The sequence below is a fragment of the Microchirus variegatus genome, assembly GCF_963457635.1.
Source record: "Microchirus variegatus genome assembly, chromosome: 22".
Lineage (NCBI taxonomy): Eukaryota > Metazoa > Chordata > Actinopteri > Pleuronectiformes > Soleidae > Microchirus > Microchirus variegatus.
Window position 1 is genome coordinate 13333315 of NC_139823.1, and position 26526 is coordinate 13359840.

The 26526-nt window shown below is 40.1% G+C and overlaps 1 protein-coding gene across 1 annotated transcript in view; it reads right to left on the minus strand.

The window, feature by feature from the left end:
• The window catches only part of LOC310943381 (transmembrane protein 163a-like), a gene marked incomplete at both ends in the record, with an annotated part of 52794 nt that extends 27467 nt beyond the window's left edge, over window positions 1–25327 (minus strand). The window contains 2 exons of the mRNA XM_083908935.1: window positions 17708–17827; window positions 25114–25327. Coding sequence (XP_083765061.1) covers window positions 17708–17827; window positions 25114–25327 — 334 coding nt within the window. The remainder of the gene's footprint in view (window positions 1–17707; window positions 17828–25113) is intronic.
• Window positions 25328–26526: the final 1199 nt, after the last annotated feature.

The following is a 26526-nucleotide window of genomic DNA, read 5'->3' on the forward strand; positions in this document are numbered from 1 at the left end:
TGAAAACAATACTTTACGGTGAAATATGGACTAGTGCCACATACATGCTGTTTAAAGTCTTCACTTTAAACAGTCAGAGTGCAACTTAATGATACACGTTACTACTCTAACAAAAATAAAATGACCACACAGAGATCTGTGTGCTTGACTCAATGTGTAATATTCCCCCTCCGGCTGTGTCGAGTGTGCTGGTTCACTTCAGTGACATAATGGGCTGACATGGGTTTGCTGTCAGCTGTTATAACCCAAACGGTCACCTCGAGACCTCCGAGCTCATATTTAGTTGTCATCCTTTCCGACATTTTCCCATGTTTGGCACATTGGCTCTACTATAAACTGTCACTCACGCAGTCAAAGTGCTCTTTTTTTTATTATTGACAAAAGCTGGATGCCGTATTTTGGCTTTTGCTTTCAGTGCGGGTCATGTCGACTTTCAGTAGGTCATGATACTGTATTATATATCTGTTAATTACATATATACACATACATATATATGCACATACATGTATAAATATAGATAAATATATATTTATGCACATACATATATACGTGTATACACACATATACATATATATACACGTGTATACACATACATACATATATACATGTATATACATACATACATATAAATATATATATATATATATATATATATGTATGTATGTACAAATATATATAGGTCATGTCATCTATGAGCTTATGATACTATATTCTATTAATTACATATACATGTACATATATAAATATAAATAAATATATATATATATGCACATACACGCACACATATATACATACATATATAGTATATATACATATATGTACACATATATATAGGTCATGTCATCTATGAGATTATGATACTATATTCTATTAATTACATATACACATACATATATAAATATATATGCACATACATGTATAAATATATAAATATATATATATATATATATATATGCACATACATATGTGCATATATATACATATATATACACATACATACATATACATATATACACATACATATATATGTGTATATATATATATGTACATACACACAAATATATAGTATAGTTTGTACCACACAAGAAGGACACACTAAATGTACAATATAAAGGAACTCTGTTCCCTCTATGAACAGTAGGACATTAACATTCGTTGGGCATCAACTGCCTTTTATTACACATGCTGTAACAACCATCTGTTGTGTTCATTTAGCAGCGATGTCACAATGAAAATGAAAAACAAACAAACACAAACAAAGTAAGGGAGGTAAAAAGGGAGGAGTACACGTGGGACAAGGGTTCATCTAAAAATACACATTTGCGTTCCAGTTTTGCAGCAGTCTCTTCTGCTATTACAAAAACACACAAACAGTATATTTAAGGAGAACGATGTGACTCCTATTTACACTTGGATGGTTAAGGACTACTATTACCTCTGTAACTACTGCTGTGATTTTAGCTAGAATCTGACCCTTTGTCTGACCCTTTTTCACAAGATGAACAAACACCTCACGGCGAAAAAAAATTAGACTCGACTCTGCTATCATTTTCCTGAATAAGGTGGCTGCTACAGTGTGTGCTTTCAGAGGAAAACTGCTGGACAAGCAGGCGGACGAGGACGAGGGACAGCTTCAAATTCATCCCAGGTCATCTTACTGCTGTCTTTGAGGTGAGCGTCGAGGTCGAGACAGCACGGAACAATCTTGTGCTGAACAAACTGATCCAGTCGGTTTCATAAGCGTGATTTGAAAACAGTCAGACAAATAGTTACGACTCTGATGAAGTAAAACATCTCGAATCGTCGTTTAACGAAAGACGACCGTGACCTATCGCGTTGTTACGCACGGACGCACCAGAGCTCTCACAAACACATGTTCGCTTGTTTGTTTTATTATGAAAAGTTGGCTGAAACTAGGGCGGAAACAATTATTCGATTATTACTATTTTTGTTTGAGTGTTTGGTTTAATAAAAAGTTCTTAGATGTGAATATTTTCTGTATTCTTTGCTCCATGTAACAGAGAAATCATCAAAACTGATTCATTTTGGTTTGGGGAGAAAACAAGACATCATGCCGAGGTTTTTTGAAACAGCGATCCACATTTTTCGACATTTTCTGCACAAAACAAGTACTTGATTAATAGAGAAAATAACCAAAAGGTTAATGGACTATGAAAGTTATTGGTAGTTGCAGCCCAAGGCTGAAACTGAGTGAAAATTGGTCTTCTATCTGTCTGTGGATTGGATTTGGATACAAAAAAACACCTTCAAATGGCTGTTTATAGGTTGAGAGTTGGTTTTAGGGTTAGAATATCATGGTAGATTAAGGCTTAGGGTTATGCATGTGTGTATTTCCATGTTGGTAACCGCTTTTTGGACATTGTCTGATATAAACACTGACCATGTCAGGACATATAGTCCTCATGGACTCCAAAACCTGAGGATCTGATTAAGTTTGAGGCAAAGATATGAGTTGTGGTTAGGTTAAGGCATGAGTTGGTTATGGTTAAGGTTTGGGAATAAGGCTTTTTTTAGGCTGCAGCATCGAAATGAATGGAAGTCAATGCAGTGCCAAATAGCTGCTAATGCAAAGGTTACATTGGTTCATTTGGAACAGGTAATCTTCACCCATCGAGCGCAGATGCTTATCTTTGTTGTCAAGTTGCTGCTCGTGCACGTCATCAGACGACCACACTCCCACTGTCTTTCATGCTGCTTATTTTGCCCATCTACAGCTGACTGGGTTCAGAGCAGAGGAGTTGCTTGTTTTCCTTTTATCCTAACCTTGCATGAGTGGGTGCTTGGTTTTTCTGTCTGCTCAGTCCTCCTCACAAGAGGATACTATGATTCAGTGGTCGAGAAAATAATAATGTATCCCAGAGTTGACAAAAGTATTATAAGAGTATAAGAGTATTTTGCCGTAGTGCAGACTGCATTTTGGGTTTTCTTCTCCACAGCTTTTGGACAGAATTGCTGTTTGAAATACATGAAATTATTATACCCTATTTCTCCAAGTTAACCTAGTTCCCTGGTGTCCTAAGGAACATGTCTGTGACGTCAAAATACCTTTAAAAAAAAAACCAGCCATGTCCAGAACGCTCTGTTTAAAAAAACAAAACATAGAAAAACTCAAGGGACAGGAAATGACATCAGCAACAGAGGCTACTGGGAGCTAACAGCAGTTCGCATTTGGAAAAGTGATCATTTGCAGGCTCTAGCAGGTACATTGCTGGTCATATATAACATGTATCCACTGGACAGATAAATCCTCTGAGGCTGGAAGTTTGTGTAGAACTCTGTGCTGCACTGTGGAGCCAAGAATAGAACTTTTCGCGGACATCCACGGGAGACAACAATTCAAGGAATTTAAGAATTTAGCAATTTAGCGTCTTGTGACGTCCCAAGGAGCGCGGAAGTCAACATTGGGTGTTTTATCTCCTGTACTTAGACTGAGGAGGACCACAAAAACATGAGTGACTGATAGGGCCTCCAGAGTCCCAAAATATAAGGATTTAAATGATTAAAAAGTTGATTTTTGCATAATATGGGACCTTTAAAACAAGCTAAAAGGCGGATTCAACTGAAGGTCGGGCTGCAGCTGTTTCTTCTCAGTAAGTAGTGAACCATTGTCTGGTTGAATATATTTTCAATAGCACAGACAAAAATATCACAATGTGTATTCCTCGTAAAATAAAACAATATAATTTTAACTGCTACCACACTTAACTGTATTTCTGGAAGCATCCATTCATCTGGTTCAGTTACTCCAAGGAGGCAAAAGATGAATGTTTGCTTTCTGCTGCCACTCATTTCTCTCCTTGTTCCCCACTTGACTCCACTGACTGGCCTTTCCTTTCCCCTCCCTCTGTTTCCTCTCTCCATCTCTTCCTTTGTATGTTCTCTTTTAGTAGAACCTTGACAGGCGTAACCCCGTGTGTGCGAACACGCGGAGACAGAAACTGCAAGGCTCACGTCGCTTTTTCCACCTCTCTTCTGTCCAAAAAGGGGATGATGGAAGAGATGGATATTATTACCTCGCGGGATTGAGACAAATGACACACCCAGCCTTTCAGTTCAGCCTCCTTCATGGCCTTTCCCAAATCCGATTTTCAGGTGTTTCATCAGCTCAAGAACACAAGGCGCCGTAAAACATTCACACGTTGAGGTGGAAAAATTGGGCTTTCCCAGTCGGTTTTTCCCCTAAGGCCACCGTGGCCAGAATATAATCTGTCCCAGAGTAACAGATTGCAGTAGGAGTAACACAGGCCTCTTGGTAATGGATCCATCGCAAGCATCGGTTTACCATTGATCACAGAAACTAGCTGTTGGCTGCTCGGGGAGCTGGTCCTTTGTGTTCTCTCAGTGCATGAGGAAAGAAAACATTCCTAGATTGTGGATATGACGCTGAAAGTGATCAGACTCTGTATGTGTCGTGCAATATCTCTTGGTTTCTTTTGCTGTGCATTAAATATGAACTCCACTGATTTCACACAGCACGAACACTCAGACAGCAAATATTCAAGTGGAGCTGTGTTGAGTTTGAGACAAAAATAATAGCGATGATGTGAGCTTAAGATTAGCAAATCTACTACTATTGAACATGTTTTTTTTGGCCTTTAAAAAGGATAATTAGCGTTACCACAATCCCAATTCAAATCACAGAAAGTGGCCACAGAGTGGAACATATAACCCATTATTACACTATGTTCATGCACATACATATACAGGCAGATAGTGAAAACAAAAGTACGTCTGCTCCATGCAGCAGCAGCAGCAGCAGCTCACATGTTGAGAGGAGAGAGAAGCGACAAAGACATGACATGCCTTAAATATCTACTGAAAACAGATCAGAGAGAGGCCTTGGTGAAAGCTATTTACTTACTAAAAATCTGTTTCAAATTCCTTTCTTCTTTGAGCTTTCAGCAGATGCTAGTATATCGTCTCTGGTTGAGATGATTTGAATGCTTCACTTCTGACGACAAATCTCTGATGTAATTGTATGACTTACTAAAATAGATTTCTTACATAAATGTACCCTTTAGTCATGGAAATATGTCCTAAAAGGTTTCTGTAGAGTTGTTGTTGACAATTCCCCACGTTCTCTTATCTTGAAAAATAGCTTAACTTAATGACTAGTTTAATGAGTCTTTATTTGATTCATCAAGTGTCTCATTTTGCCAAAAATGATTCAGTTTGAATGATTTCTTTGTGATATGAAGCAAAGAAACGAGATTAATCAAATAATCGTTTCAGTCCTACATAAAGTCAGACGCTTGTTATGTAACGCTCTCATCAGGTTAAAACTTCAAAAAGGTGTAGAACCATTGCTCTAGTAAAGCTAGTGGAACAGCTTTGGGCTGCAATGGTTGCTAGTACACTCTTAGAAATAAAAGTTGAACCATATAAGGTTATTCGGCTTGTCCTCATAGGAAAACCCCTTTTTGGCTCCAGGTAGAACCATTTTATAAAGGTTCCACCAAGAACCCTTTTAAAACCCTTTATTCAGGAAAGGGGTTTTAAATGGTTCTCTAGATCAAAAGGGTTCTTACTGGAACCATTAGTGTTACCAAGAAACCTTGAAAAACCCTTTCTTCGGGAAAGGGTTTTTCAGACGCAAATGGTTCCAGGTAGAACCTCAGCCCTTGTAGACGGACCCTTTTGGAACCCTTATTTCTAAGAGTGCAGGAATTCTGCAGCATTTGAAAAGATGTCGACGTGCACAAGACGTGGATCATCTAATGAACAGCGTAATTAAAGTTGATCATAAGACACATTTTATTTTATAAAGCTGGGCAGCTTTCAGGAGCAGTGGTGTGCTCCATCAGGGCAAGCAAGGCAAGCAGTGTGTAACTCATTAAAGCTAAAAATAGACAATTACACAATCCCTACATGGAAGCAGTATCCATACACACACACATGTACACTACTTCTGATCTGACAACAGCATTCCAGCCAGGACCTGATTTTCAGGCAGTGATAAGGCTGCACAAAATGCATATTACACTTGGTCGTATTAGTTGTGCAGCCGTATGCTCAGGTTAGATTGACTAACAAGGAAGGAAGCGTCTAATAGCTCTGCTTTCCAAATGTACAAATCACTGTAAAAAGAGTGAAAGAAAGGCCATCTCTGCCTCTGCCGCCTGTTTACTCACACCTAATCGTGATCCCGAGACCTTGACGGAGAAAAAGGTAAAATACATCAGACGCAATTGCGTGACTAACGAGGAAATAAATCTTAACACATATGCACGCACACACACACACACACACAATCGCAGGCACTCAGGCGCAGAGGAAGTCTTCTGACGCTGGTCTCTGATCACACCTCACCATCTCACTTCTGCGTCTCATCAGTGCGGAGTAAAAATAGTCAAGCGATGCTGACTGATAAAAGATGCTGTGAGGCTGCAAAGCCTGGATACACCGTCCTGTATGATATTTGTGTCATAACAACAAGGTGCTTTTGTTCAATTTAATTGCCTTCTCTTTACATTTATTCATTTGTAATGATCCTTCTTACCTTCCTTAACAAATAAAACATCTCTTATCCTGCATCAGCGCTGCAGTGTAATCAAAACACTATTTTTTTTTACCTTCTGTAGAAGATCGATAATAGTGTAGCATTACCGCACTGAGGTGCAACGACCTTATACCGGCTTCATTTTTAAAGCTATAGCAGGCTACTTTGCCTGACGGCAGCGCCATTTATGAGCTACAGTGGCCACCGTAATATCCACACACATGAACTCATTTCAAATAGGGTAAAACCTTGAGGAAAAAAAGATGTAAAATTGTCATGGAAATTGATGACATTGTTTCTTGAAAATGAATCAAAGTCGTTTAAATCTATGACGGACCTCATCGTGAGAGACTTCACAATTCACTTTGGCTATTTAACCCTTTAAGGTACGCAACAAGAAAAAAGCAAAGGTAAAATTATTTCTTTGCATTTTTTATTATTTTATTTTATTTACTTATGATAACAATAACAATCAATATATATATATATATTTTTTTTTAATTGGACCCTACAGTATTACAGATACAGGCCTCTACCAAACGGTTGAGATGTCTGTCCATAATAAACCTGGTTTGCATTATTCATAAAGTACAACATTCAAAACAGGTCACATTAAGTCTTAATTAAGAGTTCAGCTTGATGCATTTTTCAATGAGATATAGTGACTTAAAGTGTGGTCGACCAAATGGTTGAGTAGTACCTTAAAGGGCTAACTAGGTCAAAACCAGGTACTGAAAACTGAGATCCACGGTACAAAAACATTACTATGGAAGCCCATTTCCGCCAGTAAAAAAAAATCTATTATCTCAAAATAATAAGATAGTATCTCGAAATAATGAGATACTATCTTAAAATAATGAGATACTATCTCAATATATTGACTTATTAGCTCAAAATAATGACTTATATCTCATTATATTGACTTAGTAGCTGAATATATTGACTTAGTATCTCAAAACAATGAGATATAATCTCAATATATTGACTTAGTATCTCAATATATTGACTTCGTATCTCAAAATATTGACTGTAATGTAAGTATAGTTTAGTTAGGATAACTATTAACTCTCTATCTATCTCAGGACAGCAGTGACTCAGTGTGTGAAGCTCCTGCTGTTTCGCATTTACACGACCTACATGTGCTTCCTACGTGTGTCCAATTAAGCATTCACGGCGACTGAAGCTGTGTAACGAGCCTTGTACGACCACATGGTATCCATGAAATATCGTTAGGTCTTTTTTTGGCCCCCCCCCCCACACCAGGTGTGTGTGCACACATGCAACCCTGCGTCATTCTTACACCGCTTTACAGAGGAATTTCTCTTTTATTAAAGAGAAACTTGCAATTTGCATCACATAGAACATGTATAATGGACGTGACGGTGGGCTTGTGCACATGGGCATGAAGGAGGCTATTGTGGGACTGACTGGTTATTTGATTTCCTATGACGTTACCAGCTGAAACACAATGTTGGTGGTCGAAAATGGCATAAAAAAATAGAATTCAACCCTCCAAACTGTATTATTTATAAATATAAAAAAGCTTCTTTGCAGCTTTGTTCAAGCACATCCAATAAACACATAAAAATCCCCAAAAATAAGCTATGTAAATGTGTGCACACGCCATAAATACTAAATAAGAATTCATTACTTGTCGGATCCACTAATAGATGTACAGGAATGACCCGAGAGCCTAATGAGAAAGAAGAAAAATGGTCGCTCTTGTTAAAGGGAACGTTAAAGACTGTGATTTATAACTTTGACATTATTCTCTGCCTTACACAGATTTCAGAACTAAACTAGACACACACACACACACACATACAGAGACACACTCACACCCAACAGACTTCCATCACCACTGAATAAAATTAGACTGGATGCGCTGTTGTACTGTTGAATGACGAACGATGACATCCAACAACCCTACAAGCTCACGTGTCTTCTCCTATTTTGACTCTTTATATTTGCAATTTATCATACCTCATTTGCATACCTATACGTACGCCTGTGTTTCACGTGTCTGCGCGCGTGATTTTCGTCCGTGTTTCGTCTCGGTTTGGTGGGGAAGAGGGCGAATGAGACTGAAGCATCTGGTGTGAGAAAAACGAGAAAACGCCGCAGACAAACCTCACTGCTCTCAGAGACGCCGCGTCAGAGAATGTGTTTTGTGTTCAGTTTAGTGTGACAGTTTGGTACTTCCACAGAAAACCACGGCCATATATATATATATATATATATGTATATATATATTCATATATATATATATATATATATATGTATATATATTTATACACATACATATATATATATACATATATATAAACATACATACATACACATACATATATACATATATATACACACACATGTATATGTATACATACATACATACATATACATACATATACTTATATACATACATACATACATATACTTATATACATACATACATATATATATGTATGTATGTATGTACACACATACATACATATACATATATATATATACATACATACATACACACATATACATATATATATATACATACATACACATATATATACATACACATACACATGTGTGTGTGTGTATATATATATATATATATATGAATATACACATATACACACAAACACACACGTATACATATATATATATATACACGTGTATTAGGGGTGGATCAAAATATCGATTTGGTGATATATCGTCGTCCTTCCTTGTGCAATAGGATTATCAGGGCAAATATTGACATTTTAATGAACAAATGAAGGCGCACTAAAGTAAACAGTTCCTGCCAGTTTCATTCACTGGCCTTCAGTGTTGCTGCTCAAATGAATGAGGGAAACTTACCTGGCCGAAGAAGAGGGATTTTACAGCGGGATAATCCACGTTCAATACAAAGACTTTATGCACAACATGAGTAATTTATGATCAGATTACAGTTGTGGTCAAATATCACCTCAGTCTGCAGTTAATTTGTGGCCTATATCATAGAGAAAGGGAGAAAATAAGCTCTGGATCAAACGCATAGTTGAAACAAAACAAAGCTTTCACACCTGGAGTGTAGTTTTAGCAGAAAGACCAAAGGTAATAAATGTACTTTTGCATTTCAGTTATGGTCAATCTTGTTCAGAGAATATCTGCTGAAGTAATAAACACATTTTCCCATGAAATGCGGAATATAAAGAAACAATTAAAAGCATTCAAACCAGCCCAAAATAACCCTTTACTTAAACATCACTGAACCTATACATGAACCAAAAAAAACAAACAGTAAATGTGGGCAGAAAGGTATCTCACACATTGGACTTGGTGTTGATGTCATACTCCATCTGGTTACATAAATTCTAGTGACGTTTGCTGCTCTTTGTGTTTTTATGAATGTTCTCTGTTGTCACAAAGCACTTACTAAGAATTCACTGGTAATGTGCCTCTAACTGACCCACGTAGGTCAGAAATAATGATAGCAGACAAAACAGTTTTCCACATAAAATAACCACTATCAATATTCGCTTAGTTATTACAGTTTGGGGTCACAGAGAGCATCAGCTGCACTCAGCCGCTAACACAGAAGTAAACTCCCACTCTGTCCCTGAGAAGCCACCCTTGTTCCCATTCTGCCAACAGTGACATGTGACACAGTGTGGCTTCACTCAGTCCTGTATACACACACACACACTATAATCGCTATTTGTTAAATAATTGCTAGTAAATGGCAAATACAGTCTCAGCACATGCCAACAAATTGAGGGTTTTCAGACAGTAACTGTCCTCCTCACACCACACAATTCTCACAGTTGCAGGTGAAGAATGGGATGTTTAAGCAGCTGCTGGTGCGTGACCCAGTTCAGCTTCACGACACAACATTGTCTTCCATTGTTTAAGTGTAAAAGGCCTCCAGTGATCCAGACTATCTCAGGAATGATGAGCAGCACTGAGCAGGTACTGTATGTATGTATGCGTTCAATTTAAGATTGCATCCTAAGCATTATCTGTGATTTGATTCAACGTGTGTACAATTAGCGTGTGTCCGTGTGTAATTCAGGTTTGCAAAGCAGTGATTCAGGGCAAATTGTTCCCTGCAGATTCCTATGTTATCTGATAATAGTCATTGTCATTGTGAAGACGCACGCATCCTCCAACAAAATACCGGGTTCTTCTTCAGGCAGCTGGCCGAAAAGTGGAGGGGGGGGAAGGCTCATGACATTTTTCTATCTGGACATAAAAGCAGCAATTAAAGAAAATCACCACAATCATTATAATCCTTTTCCTAGAATCACGCGTGATGTAAAAATTCACCTTATGTGACATATGTAGTCCAGGCTTTATACACTGCAGTCTAAAATATCTATCTATAAAGCAAGTTGAACCTGTGTGTCTGTCTGTGACAGGCATATCTCGCTGACCGTTAGTCTTATCGCCCTAAGACTTTGGATATGGGTTGAGCATGGCCCCACGGTGTGCATCCTTGATTTTCACATTTTTTGGAGGAATTAAAATTTTCGCCGATTTATCACGCTACACCAGGCTGTCTGGAGCGGGGAGGTGGGAGTGAAGTCTCACTCAGAGGGAGTGAAGTCTCACCCACCTCACGGTAACTTGGCAAACCCTTTTCCAAAGGTAAGCTAGCGAGGCTACGATTAGCATTAGCGTAGGGCTAACTGTCAGCCACCGGAGCGGCGACACAACAGTCACAACAGCTAGCTACGCTAATGCTAATCGCAAATGAAAACATTTGCGTTGTGCCTAACGAGGTTGCACAGTGTTTGCATTACATTAGCCTTTACGTTCCTTATCATGCATTACCATAACTGAAAAATCTTATTCAGCTCCTCCAGCTATCCAACTATAGGAATACATACTTCCTACGGCCAAAAATAACAATCACGATTATTTGGGTCCAAACAGAAATCACAATTGTTTCATTGACTTGAACTTGCTACAGATGGAATGTATTGCATGTAAAAAAAGTGGCATTAAACATGAATTTTTTTTTTTAATTAACCCTTTGAATTGACCTTAAATTGTGATTTTTGCCTACTGGAAAAAGCAGTGATGTTTAGACCTAGGGCCAGGTCTAGGTCTTTCGCAAAATAAGCTGACCTTGATATTAGTCCGCACAGACTTATCATGTGTCCGTATCATGTGCATGCTTAGTGATATTTGCAAACAGACCTGAAATAAAAAAGGCTGCAGACTGCACTTCATAACAAAATGACATGTGATGACCATCTGGAACCAGGAGATTTCAGTCTAATCTGATGATTCGTACTAATCACAGAAATGCCACACATCTGGACAGTCCCACACACACACACACAAAGCAGAAATAAGCACAGACCAAATAGATAAAGCTCCACTATATATGCCACTGGGAACACAGCGGGCGGGACAAACAACAAAAAAAGACTCAGAGAAACTCAGCAGAAAGTATTGCAGGAAAAATGACACGTCTTCCACGGGCTGGCAACCTAGTATTTCAACCAGTAAAAATATACTGAACAAGGAAGGAGGGGGGGGGGGCGGAAACAAATGAATAAATGATTGTGTTTTCTACTCGGAGACAGAAGCGTGGGTGATTGAGAAGGAGGGAGGGAAGGCAGGTAAGAGTGGGGTGAGGGATTTGGTGTGAGCAAAGCAGGGAGTGAGGAAGGGGCGGGTTGACAGATATTAGTATGACTATTTTTCTGCAGCGACTGCCGAGATATGACAAATGGCCTGCAGATACCGCCCCGTACACCTGAGTGCAAATATCTCTGTTGTGTATATGCTGCCTTCTGTGGCTCGTAGTAGTTTGTTTCTTCGTTTGTTTTATTTTCCCCTCTCTCTCTCTCTCTCTTTTTCTGTGTGTTGTGTTTTTTTTTACATCCAGCAAATGAGTCGGTGAAAGCACCTCTAAACGACTGTCGATGATACATTATTCGTCGCAGTTTTGAAAGGTGGTGTGAATGCCAATCTCTCATTTCCCTTTTAGAATATCTCACATTTGATTGAAGGATAAGACTCGTTAGTAAATAATGTGAAAATGTCCAAACTTAACAAAAGCATGATGCTTTCTCAGTAGTTTCCCTCTGTGGTCGTTATTATTTGAAATACAGAATGGTTTGATCATTTAAAATGTAATTATATGAATTAACCAGACCAGATGATCCTAAAACAGAGGGAATGAACACATTTGTTGTTTTCAAACAACCCTTCATCCAAAATGATGCTCCCACATTACCAAACTGCATTCTTAATATTACATTTCATAAGGAATACATTTTGTTTGTTGTACACTGGTGCGGTACAAGGACAGTGTGTGTGTTTTTTATGCTGTGTTGAAAGACCGAGATCTGTTGCTAGCCCTAACCGGGTCGATCTTTTGTATCCAACAAATCAAAATTCCTAAGCAGGAATTTGTAAACACCACCACCCCAATTTCCTCAAAATGTTGAAAGCGGCATAAAAGACTACCGCACTGAAGTGTACGAGTTGTCTAATACATTTTGTAGCCTTTGTGTAATTGTTGCTTGACACACTGCTGCTTACTTAAAAGCCAGTAGAGCAGAACAACGACCTGCGTGTCTAATAGAACTTCTTAGACTTGTACCACTTTGACGGGTGAATAGATCGCCAAGAGAGCACAGATTCTCAAGAAAGGTCGTGAACAAAACACAGAGCAGCCATTCATGAACAAGATCGTCAAATTGAGCCTGTTCAATTGAAAACGAAAGCGCAGCGGACAAACAGCCATTAACATCTCAGGTCTCAAGAGAGGCAGGATCTCTGAAGAAGGAAGCAGACGAAAGGACAGAAGGTCCATGAGAATGCAATATCAGAAAGTTTTTGAGGAGTTTTTAGTTCTACTCGGCTGACATGAGACTCTGAGCGGTCACAGTGATTTGTGGAACAAGTTTGTGCTTCGTCATGACGGCTAAGACAAAAAAAAGGGTCTGGATGACGTTGCAACTTCACACTGATGCAGAACCTGGGACATGAAAATAACCCACATCCCTTTTTTTGTACTTCCAACTGTACGACGCATGACAGAACTTATCTGTACATCACGATACAACAAGTGTAGTCACATGCCAATGCTTTTGCAGCATCAGAGGTCGGGTTGTTCACTTTGAACGGAGGGCAGGGGGTTTTGTTGGTCAGAGGGCACCAAACAGCATCGTCATCATGACAATAGCAACAAATTCAAAGTCATTAAAGTCATAGTCTCCCATTATACACCACAAACGCCACCGTTTTCATTACTTTAATAGTTTTAATAATAAAGAATATTCATAACATACAGCACTGAGTAGAGTAGGATGGAATAAAAACACAATGAATGGGAAATGACAACAGGAGGCAGCTCTGACAGCTTGTGTGGTACAAACATAGAACCAATGCAGAACCAACAGTATTACCCATGCACACAGATGTTTCTGGCACACACAGATGTTTATGAGACAGCTTACAGTATTAGGCTAGGTTATTAGCAATTATTGGGTGCACATCGTGTCTCTTTATCAAAGCTGTTTGGTATCTGCAGAGAGAGGAAACTCCCTCGTGCACTGTGGACTTGTCCTATGATATGGTAGGAAACCTTACATGCACGCACATTGTGCCGGATTCTAATGGGCACTACTAAAAATAGGCTCATACGAGATGGCAGCATATTCAAGCAAGTTATCAAAGTAAGTTCGAATGTGAAGTGTCAACCCCACTGGACAAGACGTTGGAGGGATAAGGTTGGTAGAAATGGTGAGAGAGAAGAAGTACAGAAAGTTGTGGGTAAAAAAAAAACAAGCTGATGAGACTCTAAAGATGAAAGATGGAGGACAGGGGGGAAAGTGGGGCACCGGCTGAGGGAAAAAACAGCATGCTGGTGTTCTTTAAAGTTGGGGCATCACAAAAACTAAATTCTCAACGCTGCCTACCACGGCTCATCCTGACTAGTCCACTGGTACCACAGCACCTTTCAGAGCTCCACTCCTCTATAGTCTCACACTATTATCACTGCACAGCTTTTGTTTTGTTGTTAGCGTCCATGCCGTGTGCCAAAAAAACATAGAGAAGTAATCATGTATTCACTTCCTAACCCAATGCCCCGACCAATTCTAATGAGGCTGAAGTAACGTCTGGTGAGGCCCGAGAGGAGCTCATCTGTACGTCTCCTGCATCTATCCCTCCTTTCTCTTGTTCATCCCTATTCATCTCCCAGTAGGATTTTTTTTTGTGGGTCATCGTGTTCTTGTGTTTAAGTCTCTCCGTCTCTCTCTCTCTTGCACACTGTACACACACACACACACACTGCAGCAGATTTCCTTGTCATATTAAAGTGATTGAATAACAGGAATGGCATTCACTCGTCCTCCTCCTGAGAGGTGATTTTTGCGACAGCATTTCTATAACGGTATCAGCGCAGTTTCATATGATAGAAAGTGAGAATAACTAAAACACTTGAGGCACTCCCCAGAAAACATATCCATTCTGCATCATGGTCTCCGCCTTTAGCTCAGACACTGAGAGAGTGCAGTAAAAAAAATCAAAAAGTTTTATTAAACACTTTGAACAAACTTGATGCATTTCAGCATCAAGCCTTTGAAGACTTGATTCCCAATGCTTCCACGAAGAGTACCGAAAATAAACAAAATTTGAATTAAAGCTCCCATAGAGTGGTCCTATTGCACATATATGCTAGTTATGGAGGTCTGCTTACATACATTAACTTGTTTTTATGGTCAAAAACCTCCTAGTTGCTGTAAATGAGCCAATAGAAATCTCTCCTTACTGAAGCTCTCGTCAGCCGCACTGTTTCATACTGAAATCTCACCGCCAGAAGACAGACTGTGTTGTGATTGGCCAGCCAGCGTAGAGCCTTCACAACTGTTTTGTGATTGGCCAATACCTGGAAGTGACGTAATTACCACACCAGCTCTCAGAAGCACAGCTCCCCCTTCTGGAACGGTGGATGCACTGCTGCACGGTGTTTCAAAATAGTTTTGTCACGACTCCCCGTCCTTTTACGCCTTTGACACGGTCTGACCCAGAGAAAGAATACACTGTCGCTCGTGAAACCCCTCCACAACGGACGTTCTTCTTCTGCGGTTCAGTGTACGCAACCGGATGTGCCCGGACTAGTGCCCGGAGCAGGAGGATCCGCTGTTCAGGAGAAATGCTGTTTTTTACGTACCCGGAACAGGTTTTTTTTCAGAGATCTCGCAGAGCCCGAGATTACAATACAACATAGTGTTCTCAGCAGTAGCTGAACTGTTTGTTTCGTACCTTCAGGGATTCATAAGCGAGGTAATGGTGCAGATACACGTCAAAAACAGCATTAATTGGTACTTCCGTTCTATGGGAGCTTTAAAGAAGCACTCTCGCTGCTTAACCAGCAGATACATCTATAAAACTCCACCATTCACTTGCAAGTAATCATGTGACCCACGCCATGACATGTTGTTTATTTTGCCTGAGTGTGATTTCACAGTATACAGAAAGTCGCTGAAAATCTCACACAGTCACAGTGATTTGTGAGTTTGTGCTTCATCATGACACATAAGACTAAAAAAAGGTCTGGGTGACGTTGTGATGTTGAGACTGATGCATAAGCAGGCATGGAAAAAAACACTTCCCCTTTTTGTACTTCCAACAGTCAGTACTGTGCATGACGGACCCTCCATGTACATCATGAGACAACACAGCAGCATCGGAGGTATGGAGGGGCACCACGCAAACCGCAAAAACAATGTTTCTGTTGGTCACGGGGCACCAAAAAGCATCATCATCATGACAACAGCAACAAAGTCAGCCAAGACTGACACTTCTCTGATGGATACTGTGATCGGTTATTGACATTATAACGACTGTGTGACACCTGGTGTCTTCATATAAACACAAGCGACATGACACTGACATTAAAAGTAAAAATAAAGATACTAGTGTCTATGTGGATAAGGTTTCTTCAATTCTATTGTGAACGGGAGCTTAAATAATGTCAGTTTGGCTTCTGTTGCCAAAACAAAAGAGAAGAAAGAATGCACAGTCAGACTCCAAATATTCCTAATTATATCAAAGTTCATAAACATGGGGAATATTAACCAGTGTTTGGATCACTTCAGAACATCACAGGCTTCACTATTTATGCTTCTTTGTGTTGTTCTGAGCTGCACTGGATGCACTGAAGAGCCAAAGCATCAACAGTGCCAGCTTGTTTCACTTCAAATACATTTTATGTTAATTTATTTTGATGTAATAAAGTCACCCTGTATAGGTTCGGAAACTCAATTCGAAGTGAACACAAGCAAAGCCGAGAACAGCAAAAGCAATGCAGTAAAATAATACTGCATTGTGTGTCTGTATAAGTTATAATCCGTGGACACTTCACAAACACCGCAATTTATCATTTTGAAACAATTAAAGGTGCCATATGTAAGAATGTGGCCAAAAAAACCAAAATGGTTACTAATTCAGAGATACCGTGGTCTTTAAGGTTTCGTTTTCTGATGTAACTGGCAACCCGTGGTTGCTCGGCAGCTGAGACTCTACTGACTGCAATGATTGGTAGACGGTGGTAGGTGGCGCTACATGCCAAAACATAAACATGATTTGCAGTCTGCAAAATATTTTTTTTAATGCAAATATTTTGTCTGTACTGTTGTTGTTGGTGAGTTCAGTTTGTTATATGAACATTATTCCTGAGTCTCTGTGACATATTAGGAGGATTTTATGGCCAGTTGCTTTAGATTTATTACATAATGCACCTTTAAACTAGCAACAATAAAATATTGTGTTTTTTATTTTTCTATCATTTATACCAATAAAAAAATGCAGGACATGTAGGTTAGAAACAATTCACTTTTAAAATATTTTAAGTATTTTTTATTTGGATCTTAACCCATTTGTGACATTTTACCTCAGCATCATAAATAATATAAATATAAACTAAATCAGCTGCTTTTTATCCGTTAAGAACAAACTCCAACCTTGTGCGTGCTTCTTCTTAGTCACACATTATAAACCATTGGTTTAGTGAAACAACTTGCGACATGTCTGCACAAAACGATTATCTGCAAAGATGCTGAGATGACAACACTTCCTCTTAATCAACCAGGAAGTGAGAAATACGCTCACAGTTTCTCTTGCTCAGCACAACATTTCAACAGTGCACATGCATTTGTTGAGAAAAGTGTGTTCTGAAATACTCACTGAATGCTGTCACGGCCAGTATGAGTGTGACCACGATGGAGATCCATGACACCCAGAGGGCCTTCTTCCTGTAGCTCTGGGCCTCGTGGGGCTTCAGGCGCATGCTGCTCTCCAGGAGACCTGCGATATAAGCCCAAGTAAATAACTGTGTTACAGAAACAGTTCCTCCTTTGTTCGCAGTGTCTCTAGCAATCATGTCGTTAAGTCGCTACACACGTCAGAAAAGCTGGGGTAACATAAAAGCAGTGGAATAAACACGCCGCCCCTCTTGTTAGCGCGCTAATTTTCACGTCGCTGTGAAGTGATAAAAATATCTCTTTTAACTGACTGTCACCCCACAGGAAAAATGTGTGTTCTGGTCTGCCCACTCCAACGTCACGGTTTGTCAGTTTTATACAGAACATTAAAAGGTAACATTTTCACCATTTTGTTGGCAGTTTAACAACATATTGAGCTAGTTTAGCAGCAGTCCTCCCGCCCTCTTCCTCTTTATCAGCAGCACCTGCAGCCTCACAGCAGGAGAGAAGAGAAGCAGAACTCTTTCTGTTCTTCTTCTCGACTTCATTTCCCCATCTGTAGGAAACTTATATAAAGTGACAGAGCTTTGCTGTGTAGTTTCACATCGAGGTAAGTCACCTGTTCAGGACAGAGACGTCTTAGCTAGCAAGCAAACCAAAGGCAGTAGCTGCAGTGACTCACAGCAAACTGTTGATAAAATGTGCCGAGGGTTTTTACATCATTACAGTGTTTAGAGAGGAGTTAAGGTTTGTCCCCTGCTTGGTTCACAATGATGGACTAAATTAACGCAAAGTAAGGGTGCTTTCACAACTACAGCAATTGGTGCGCAACAACACCAAATGATGTGGTTCGGTTCGTTTGCGTACGTGTGAATGTTATCTCGGTCATTTGGTGCGCACCAAATCAACCAAATCAACTTCAGCCAGGTCTCGGGTCGGCTTTATCCGCCCTACTTTGGTACGGTTCCTCTGGTGTGAAAATAACCAAACCAAATGGGACGAAACGGTCTAGTTAATGCATTATGGGCATGAGATAACCCCGGATTTCTACCCCCGGCGCGTCAGCTCCTCTGAACCCCAGCGGCACGGTTTTGTGCCGTTTTCTGCCCATCATCAATCCCCACCGGGCGCGTTTAGGCCGAATACGGCCTTGCGAGCCAGCTGTATTCGCACAAGAAGCCACGGGGGTGCCCGGTGGAAATGCTCACATTGATTAGAGTGGCAGCTCCAGTGACCACTAACGTTCCGCGGCGGGGGTTAGTACGGTTCCGGTGCCGATGGTTTTCGCGGTCTATTTTGGTTAGTTTAGAACCATGCATATGTGAAAGCAAACCGTACACACGTCTGTTTGCTACATTGTAACATTTTTCTGACTGGTGCAAACCAAAGGAATCGAACTATAGGTGTGAAACCCTAAGGTTGTACGTCAATGTCTTTTGCGTACAAATGGGCTTTTATGCTAGCTAGGACTATGCCTTTTCTAAAGTTGTAAAGGATGCGGAAATAACTTATGTATCATTCCACTTTTTGGCAACAATCTGTTGGGGTGTCTAGCACAGTGGTCCCCCCCCCCCCCAAAGTTGGAGCTGGACACAATACAGTCTGTAGACCAGTCAACAAACCATCATTTACCATTCCAAACTGTACTTTAGCTAGCTAGCTGCGCTCTAATGCTTTAGAAATGAGCATGGGTGAGAACAGTTCATGGGAATGTTTGATAAACCTAGAAAAGAAGACACATTAGCTACCATGTAAATACCATGAAGCACAACACTTTCCATTTCCGCACTCCTGTTTGGGGTCAAAGAACACGACGGAGATGACGGTCGCCATTGGAAACTCAGCACTCAAAGAAGACATGGGTATACAAATGAGGCTGATACTCATCACCACTATACTGGAAAGGAATGTGAGATGCGAGTATGTAGGCGTAGAATGCAGGAGTCAGTCGGGGATTTATACTGACGGACACTAAACACTGTGTAATGCCTGAGCTCCCATGTTGTGCTGAAGATTATAGATCATGGGTGAAGCATTGTGCAGGGCCAGAATAGGGATGTCACCACAATCGATACTGTCCATAACATTTGACAGCAACATTCTGAAGATGCTACAGACCAACAGAAGCATATTTTAATCATTATTTTTTTTTAAAGTATACAAAAGACATAGATCTCAGAACCCAGGAGTGATGGAGACATCTATGGGCTGAATGAAGAGAGCTACAGCACCAAACCTGGTAGTAATTATATCACAAAATCAAGCTACTGGTCCTTTCTGTTTGGCTTCATCCCACAGTCCAAAACATGCAAAATTAGGGGATTAGGGATTAGGTAAACTGGACACTCAGATGTGAGGGTGAGAGGGAATGGTGTTGGATTTGTTATTTTACAATGGTTTGGGAATCAAGATTATTGTAGCTCTACTGGTACGAAATGTCTGATATGACATCCCTACCTCTGACGTAAACAATGAAAAAAAGAAAATACATGGAAGAAAAGCATAATTTATGCCAAAGAAGTCTTAGCCTGAGGTCACAGACAAAAACAGCCCAGACTCTGAACTACCAGGAGCTGTTTCTGTGAGGCTGGCTCTGCAGATCCATGTTTGTTTGTGTTTTTATAAGCCTCAACTTTTACATCCAATAGAGCTTTTCATGCAATCGGTCTTCTTTATTCTTTTTTTTTTTTTACAGCAGTTCTGCGAAATCATACTTGGAAATGACTTGGCTCAGGCTTTTAAACTATAAAACAGAGGCATATTTACATATATTTTGTTTTTAGTTGAAGCACGATGTCAGGAAGGAAAAACAAGTTGCTGCTTTGGTCATTTTTGGCGTGTAAAAGTCCTATTTTTGGGGGAAATGTCCCGTCACTGCATGTGCGTCATGGAGTGGGAATCCTTCCAAAAATAACTGCTGATAGTGAACTGATGAAGTCCCATGATTGCCCTCATTTTAGACCAACAAGTTGAGCAAAGCAATGAGTTAAAAGAAAACTATGATGTTTTACTATTGAACTTCTTTGAATTTGGAGGACCCACAGGGGAAGATATTATGAGTATTATAAAAATCTTAGTCTCATATCTGGGTCAAATTCCAAAAATGTAGTTGATTATACAAATACTATGATGTAACCTGGGACATTTACTTATTTAGAACTGACTGGTAAATGCACTCATCGCTCTACTGAAGATTGAAGACCACAGGCAGAGAAAGTCAGGAGGAGAGCAGATGTGGCCAATTAGATTTTTTGCTTTTTATAAATGGGGGGGGGGGGGAGAGAAATTAAGAGAAAATGGAGCGTGCTATGATAATAATGTGTGTTCTGGTAGTTTGTCTTGTTGTTCCCTCTTTTGTTTGCTGGGTTCAGAGTTGCAGTTGTTGGTTGATTACACCGTTCAGTTGGACGCCTCTCCATTAACTGTAACATAATCCATTGTTGAAGATGACAGATCTCTTTGTCAGTCTGGATATCTTGGATTTCTTCTATTATTTCTGTGGTGGGAACTTTGGCGCGTACACACGAGAAAGAACAGACTGCGACACATTTTTGCAGCGCAAAAACCGATTAAATTTTGCTTCGACTTTCACAGTCCGAATGCCATAGAATGAGTTATTATGATAGTAATTGATTTTCAAGGCATCACACTGTACAACTTAAGGGGATCCATACATGTAAAGCATGCTGACCTACAACTTCCATTAACTGAACTGGGTTCTAATGACCTGCATTGGAATAAGACACTGAAAAAGCCAAAGTTCAACTTCGACCCTATCCTAATACAGAAATATGTGTGTGTGTGTGTGTGTGTGTGTGTGTGTGTGTGTGTGTGTGTGTGTGTGTGTGTGTGTTTTGCAGAGAAAGGAAGTAAGGTAGCGTGGTTAAATCACTTTGCTCACATGATCCCAGGCTGAGGTATCAGACAAAAGGCATGTGCTCAATGTGTCTTACTTAACGCAGCTCATGGTGACAAATGCACAGGTTTCTTTGTGTGAATGTGTGAATGTGTGTGTGTGTCTCCTGTCTCCCTCCGTCACACATCCTAGAAACCGATAACCATCGGGCATCTCGCTCGAAAGAACGATGTCAACGCCTCCTGTATAAACTTGCAAAAGGAAGCACATGCAATACCCATGTGAGCACTGGAGTGTGAGCTAAAATGTCAAACATCTCAAAGCCTGCTATGAGCCATTAACGCCACCAGACATTGATATATATGCTATATCTTATTAAATGAGAAGGCGGAGAGGAAAATATAACTGGTGTACACTCTTAGAAATAAAAGTGCTAAGTAGAACCATATACGGTTCTTCTAACCCTTTTTGGCTCCACGTAGAACCTTTTTATAAAAGGTTCAAAATGGTTCTTACTGGAACCATTAGTGTCACCAAGAACCCTTGAAAAACCCTTTCTTCGGGAGAGGGTTTTTCAGAAGCAAATGGTTCCAGGTAGAACCTCAGCACTTGTAGAAGGACCCTTTTGGACCGTCTACAAAAACCCTCCAAAAGGTTATTGAAGAACCCTCCAAGAACCTTTTGGAGGGTTCTTGGTGGAACCTTTATAAACAGGTTCTACCTGGAGCCAAAAAGGGTTCTCCTATGAGGACAAGCAGAAGAACGGTATATGGCTCTACATCAATCAGAATCACAATCAGCTTTATTGATCATACAAGGAACCTGATGACAGTTTTTGGTGCCTGAAGCAAGAAAACGACTGATGAAGGTCATGAAGCAGATGGAGCCACACGCTGTATAAAGCAAAAATAAAGAAATAAAATACTAGCTGTACTTTCTACTGATGTTTCACTACTGTATTTTGCTCAGTTTATGCGTCCACACACAGTGTGTCCTCGCTGATCTTTTCCTTCTTTCAATACTCAAGACTGCTTTATTTGTCCTGAAGGAAATTTGTCATGGACACAAAGACCCTGGACCCTTATTTCTAAGAGTGTACATAACCATGATCAGAAGAATGAAGAAGGTCTCTTGCAGCTTCCACATGGAACAAACCATTCAGACGTGTATTAACATCCTTGAGTAATCCGATCACATACAGATCAGGCTAAGAACAGTTTTTAAGAACCCCAAGTCCATCCTGAAAGTGTCATCAGATCTGATGACAAAAAGAGGCCATATCCTTGCCCTGCAAAAACACCATCCTCACAAAACTTATTTTTTCCAATGATTAATATGGTTAATGAAACATTGCGATGTCATTTGGAGTTTGAGACGATGGGCTCTAGTTGGAAGTACATTTATGGCACTGAACAGGAAAACGACAACTGCGTCAGTCTGAAAAGCAAAAGGTACTCATGTCACGCCTGCTGCCAATGGTAAAACGGGCCCATAAAACTCAGAAATATGTACGCCGGCTTCGAAGGAAACTAATCAGACGAGCAGCTGTAAAAAGAACTTCCAGAAGGACAAGCCGAGCCAATTTTGGATTTATTGATACATAGCCTCAGAACCTGACAGTGAGACGTCACAAAGTCAATCACGAGGCAGAGAGAGTCTAATGAAAGTTGCTCCTGGATCCATTTGTTTTGAAAGTCTCTACTCTGCACCTTGAAGTTGTTATATCTTGCTATCTCTCGCTGCTTTATTTCAACCATCTATCTCTTAAAAGCTCTCCTTTAAAAGGATCAATAATGTGTTTCAACTGGCCATTGTCTTAGGAGCCATTAAAAGGAAGAAGGAGAAATATGTAACACATTAGCAGACACTTTCTAAAATGCCTTATCATATTTGTAATTTCTTGGGTGGGCCCCCGGGAAGTTACCCTGGTTCACTTTAGCTTTAAAGGCCTAGGACACACCATCACAAGTAGTTCCAGCCGATCAGAAGATAAAGCATGCAAATGACTACAGCAAGAGTAAAGTTGACGTTACTGTGCTTTTATGAGTTCATCCATGTGTGTGAAGACAATGACAAATACAGACTACCAGCAGCTGCTGCTAATGACAGTCATTTCCCTTCACGCAGGCACAGAACATGCCAGTTGCTCATTGGTTGTTATCACTCAGTATGTTTGCATGCACAGTTTAATCAAGCTAAGGCCGTAGTCCGACTAAGACAAGCAATCGATTTATTGGCCGTGTATGTCATGACTCTTGTTGTCCATCAACGATGCCAATGATGCCAAAAGCAACAGTACTGCAGTTTAAATGTCAACTCCTACTTCCGAAATCTTGGTGCATACACCAAGTCTGACTCTAGTCCGGCTAAGCGTATACATGCAGGAGTAATCGGACTATGAATTGCATTATCCAGGTTTCTTAGCCCAATTTAAGACTTGCTCGATTTTTGTCAGACCAACTGGTTTACATGACATGAAGAAAACCAAATTATTGTCTTAGTCCGACTAAAATGGGACTTTTACCTTGCTGGTAAACACGCTAAATGATGATTGATATGCTAATCTGAGGCAGCATTGCAGTTGGTCATTGTTCTTTGCCGTTGGCCGATCATCTGAGTTGCAGGATGCAATTTATTCACAGTTAATTTCCCATGTCATTCCGATTAAAACACTTTAGCTAACAGTTACTGTGCAATAAGAGTTATCCCTCTGAATCAGATCCAGTTTATATTGCATTCAGGGACCTGACTGGATTATATGGCCTATAATTGGCTTAGGATAAGTGAGACCCTGTTATTATCCAGTGAGGAATGTTTTGTGTGATAGGTTTTATGGAAATTAGATGATGGATGCGTATATATTATTAGCAGAACACATTAGCGAGGTGTATAGCCAACATATGATTAGCAGGAAAATGTATCTTTAAAGCGGACTCGGACCAAAATTCTTTGATATGTGGAGCAAAGAAACCAGAAAATATTCACAATTTAGAAGTTAAAAAAATCAGATAATCAGATTTAATTCTGATTAAAAAAACACTCAAACTGATCGATTATCAAAATAGTTGAAGATTAATTTAGTAATGGATTTGACTCTCAACTGCATTATGTGTTAGTCTGACTTTGAGGAATGTAATTTACTGCAGTTTCAGTCTGGTATATTGTTAAAAGTCCAGTTTTAGTCAGACTAACGCAATAATAGTGATTTTATTTCCTTATATGTTGGCAACATATTCCCATAGATAACTTGTAGTGTAATGCCTAAAAGTGAATGAATGGATGAATGGATGGATGAATGAATGCCATAGGGGACAAACTGAACAATCTCTGAAATCTAAATTAAGCTTTTGCTTTGCACTCATCTGAATAAGACTGATGTAGGACTACCATTAATTATTCAAGTCTGGTGGGCCTAAAATAGGATACCCCCTCCCTCCCTCCCTCCCTCTCTCGCTCACACGTCCACATCCATAAGTTTTTTTTTTTTTTGAAAGAAACCATATTCCAAACATGACAGTGATGGATGAAGTTACCTTCTCCCTCCACAGTCTCCGTCATTTTCATCTCCTGGCCCGTGTTGAGCGCCTCGGGCTGGCTGGGGCTCTTGGCCGGCTGCTGCTGCTGCTGCTGCTGCTGGTGGTGGTTGTTAGTGAAGCCATCCGGGGCGCACTGGCCGTTCCGCACCGTCGCATCCACAATAGTCGGGTCCGGGACAGGGTAGGACTCTTGAGTCGCCGGGTCTGTCATTGTTGCTGCAGCTGTTGTTGTTGTTTTTGTAGTTTTTTTTTTTGTTCAGTCTCAGGTGGAGAAAGATTGTGACAAAACAAATTTAAAATAAAAAAAAGAGGGAGGGATTCACGCCGCTTCGTTAAGTGCAGCAGCCATCCAGCGCTCTGTCCGCTCTGCCACCGGTGTCGACTCTCAGTTGCGCAGGAGAGGAAGATAAGAGATGGCGATAAGGGAAGATGAGGAGGGGGTGAAGGGGTGGTGGTGGTGGTGGTGAGGGTGGTGAAGGGGGGGGGGGAGTTTATCGCACCGACATCAGCAAACTCAACAGTGTTGGAGCAGAGGAGCAGCTGTGCAGCCTGGATGTAAACACACAGCGCGCCAACATAAGCCAGTTACCGATACTTAAAGGTTTTCGAGATGCGGCGGCGCGATAAATTGCTGGGATCTGCTGTGAATGAGGCAGGCGGTGCCAGCAAGTTTTTCCTCCTCCTTCTCTCCCTCCATCTCTCCTCCTCTGTCACTCTCTCCCCTCCTCTCTCTCACACACACACACACATACACACATACACCCCCCCCCCCCCCCCCACACACACACACACAGGAACATCTGTCATCAAGTTTCAAATGAACTTTTATTATTGTTATTTACCTTTTAACATATTTATTTATCTTAATTGTAATGGTTTGATTACCTTTTATAAATGACCCAAATAGTTTATTTACCTTTTATTCTTTTTCATTTTGAAATTTGCGTGTATTTACTACTTCTATTTATTGTCAACTACCTGTAACTTGTATCTTTAGTTAAAAAAAAAAGGGTAGAAGTTGAACTTTTTATAACCACTTTTTATAATATTACTTCATTAAAAGGATATGGCATTTACGGAATTTACTACATTACTACAAAAGTAAATAGTCTGAAAAATAAAAATGTACTTTTAGAAGTATTTTAAAAAGTGGAAAAGGTGAGGAGTAAGGATTGAGCCATGTGGTGGGGGGATCCATACATTGATATATCACCTTTTAAACTCCAAGTATCGTTTTATCGCATTATTTTTTTTTTTTTTTTAACTGATGTTACAAACTTTTTGTGGATGAGCATAACAAAAAAATCAACTGGCATTTCAGTCCACTAGATGGCGCCAAGTGCTCACTCTCACTAGCGATGTGTGGGTATATCGCAATATCTTGATAATAGTGCAATGCCGAATCGTGGC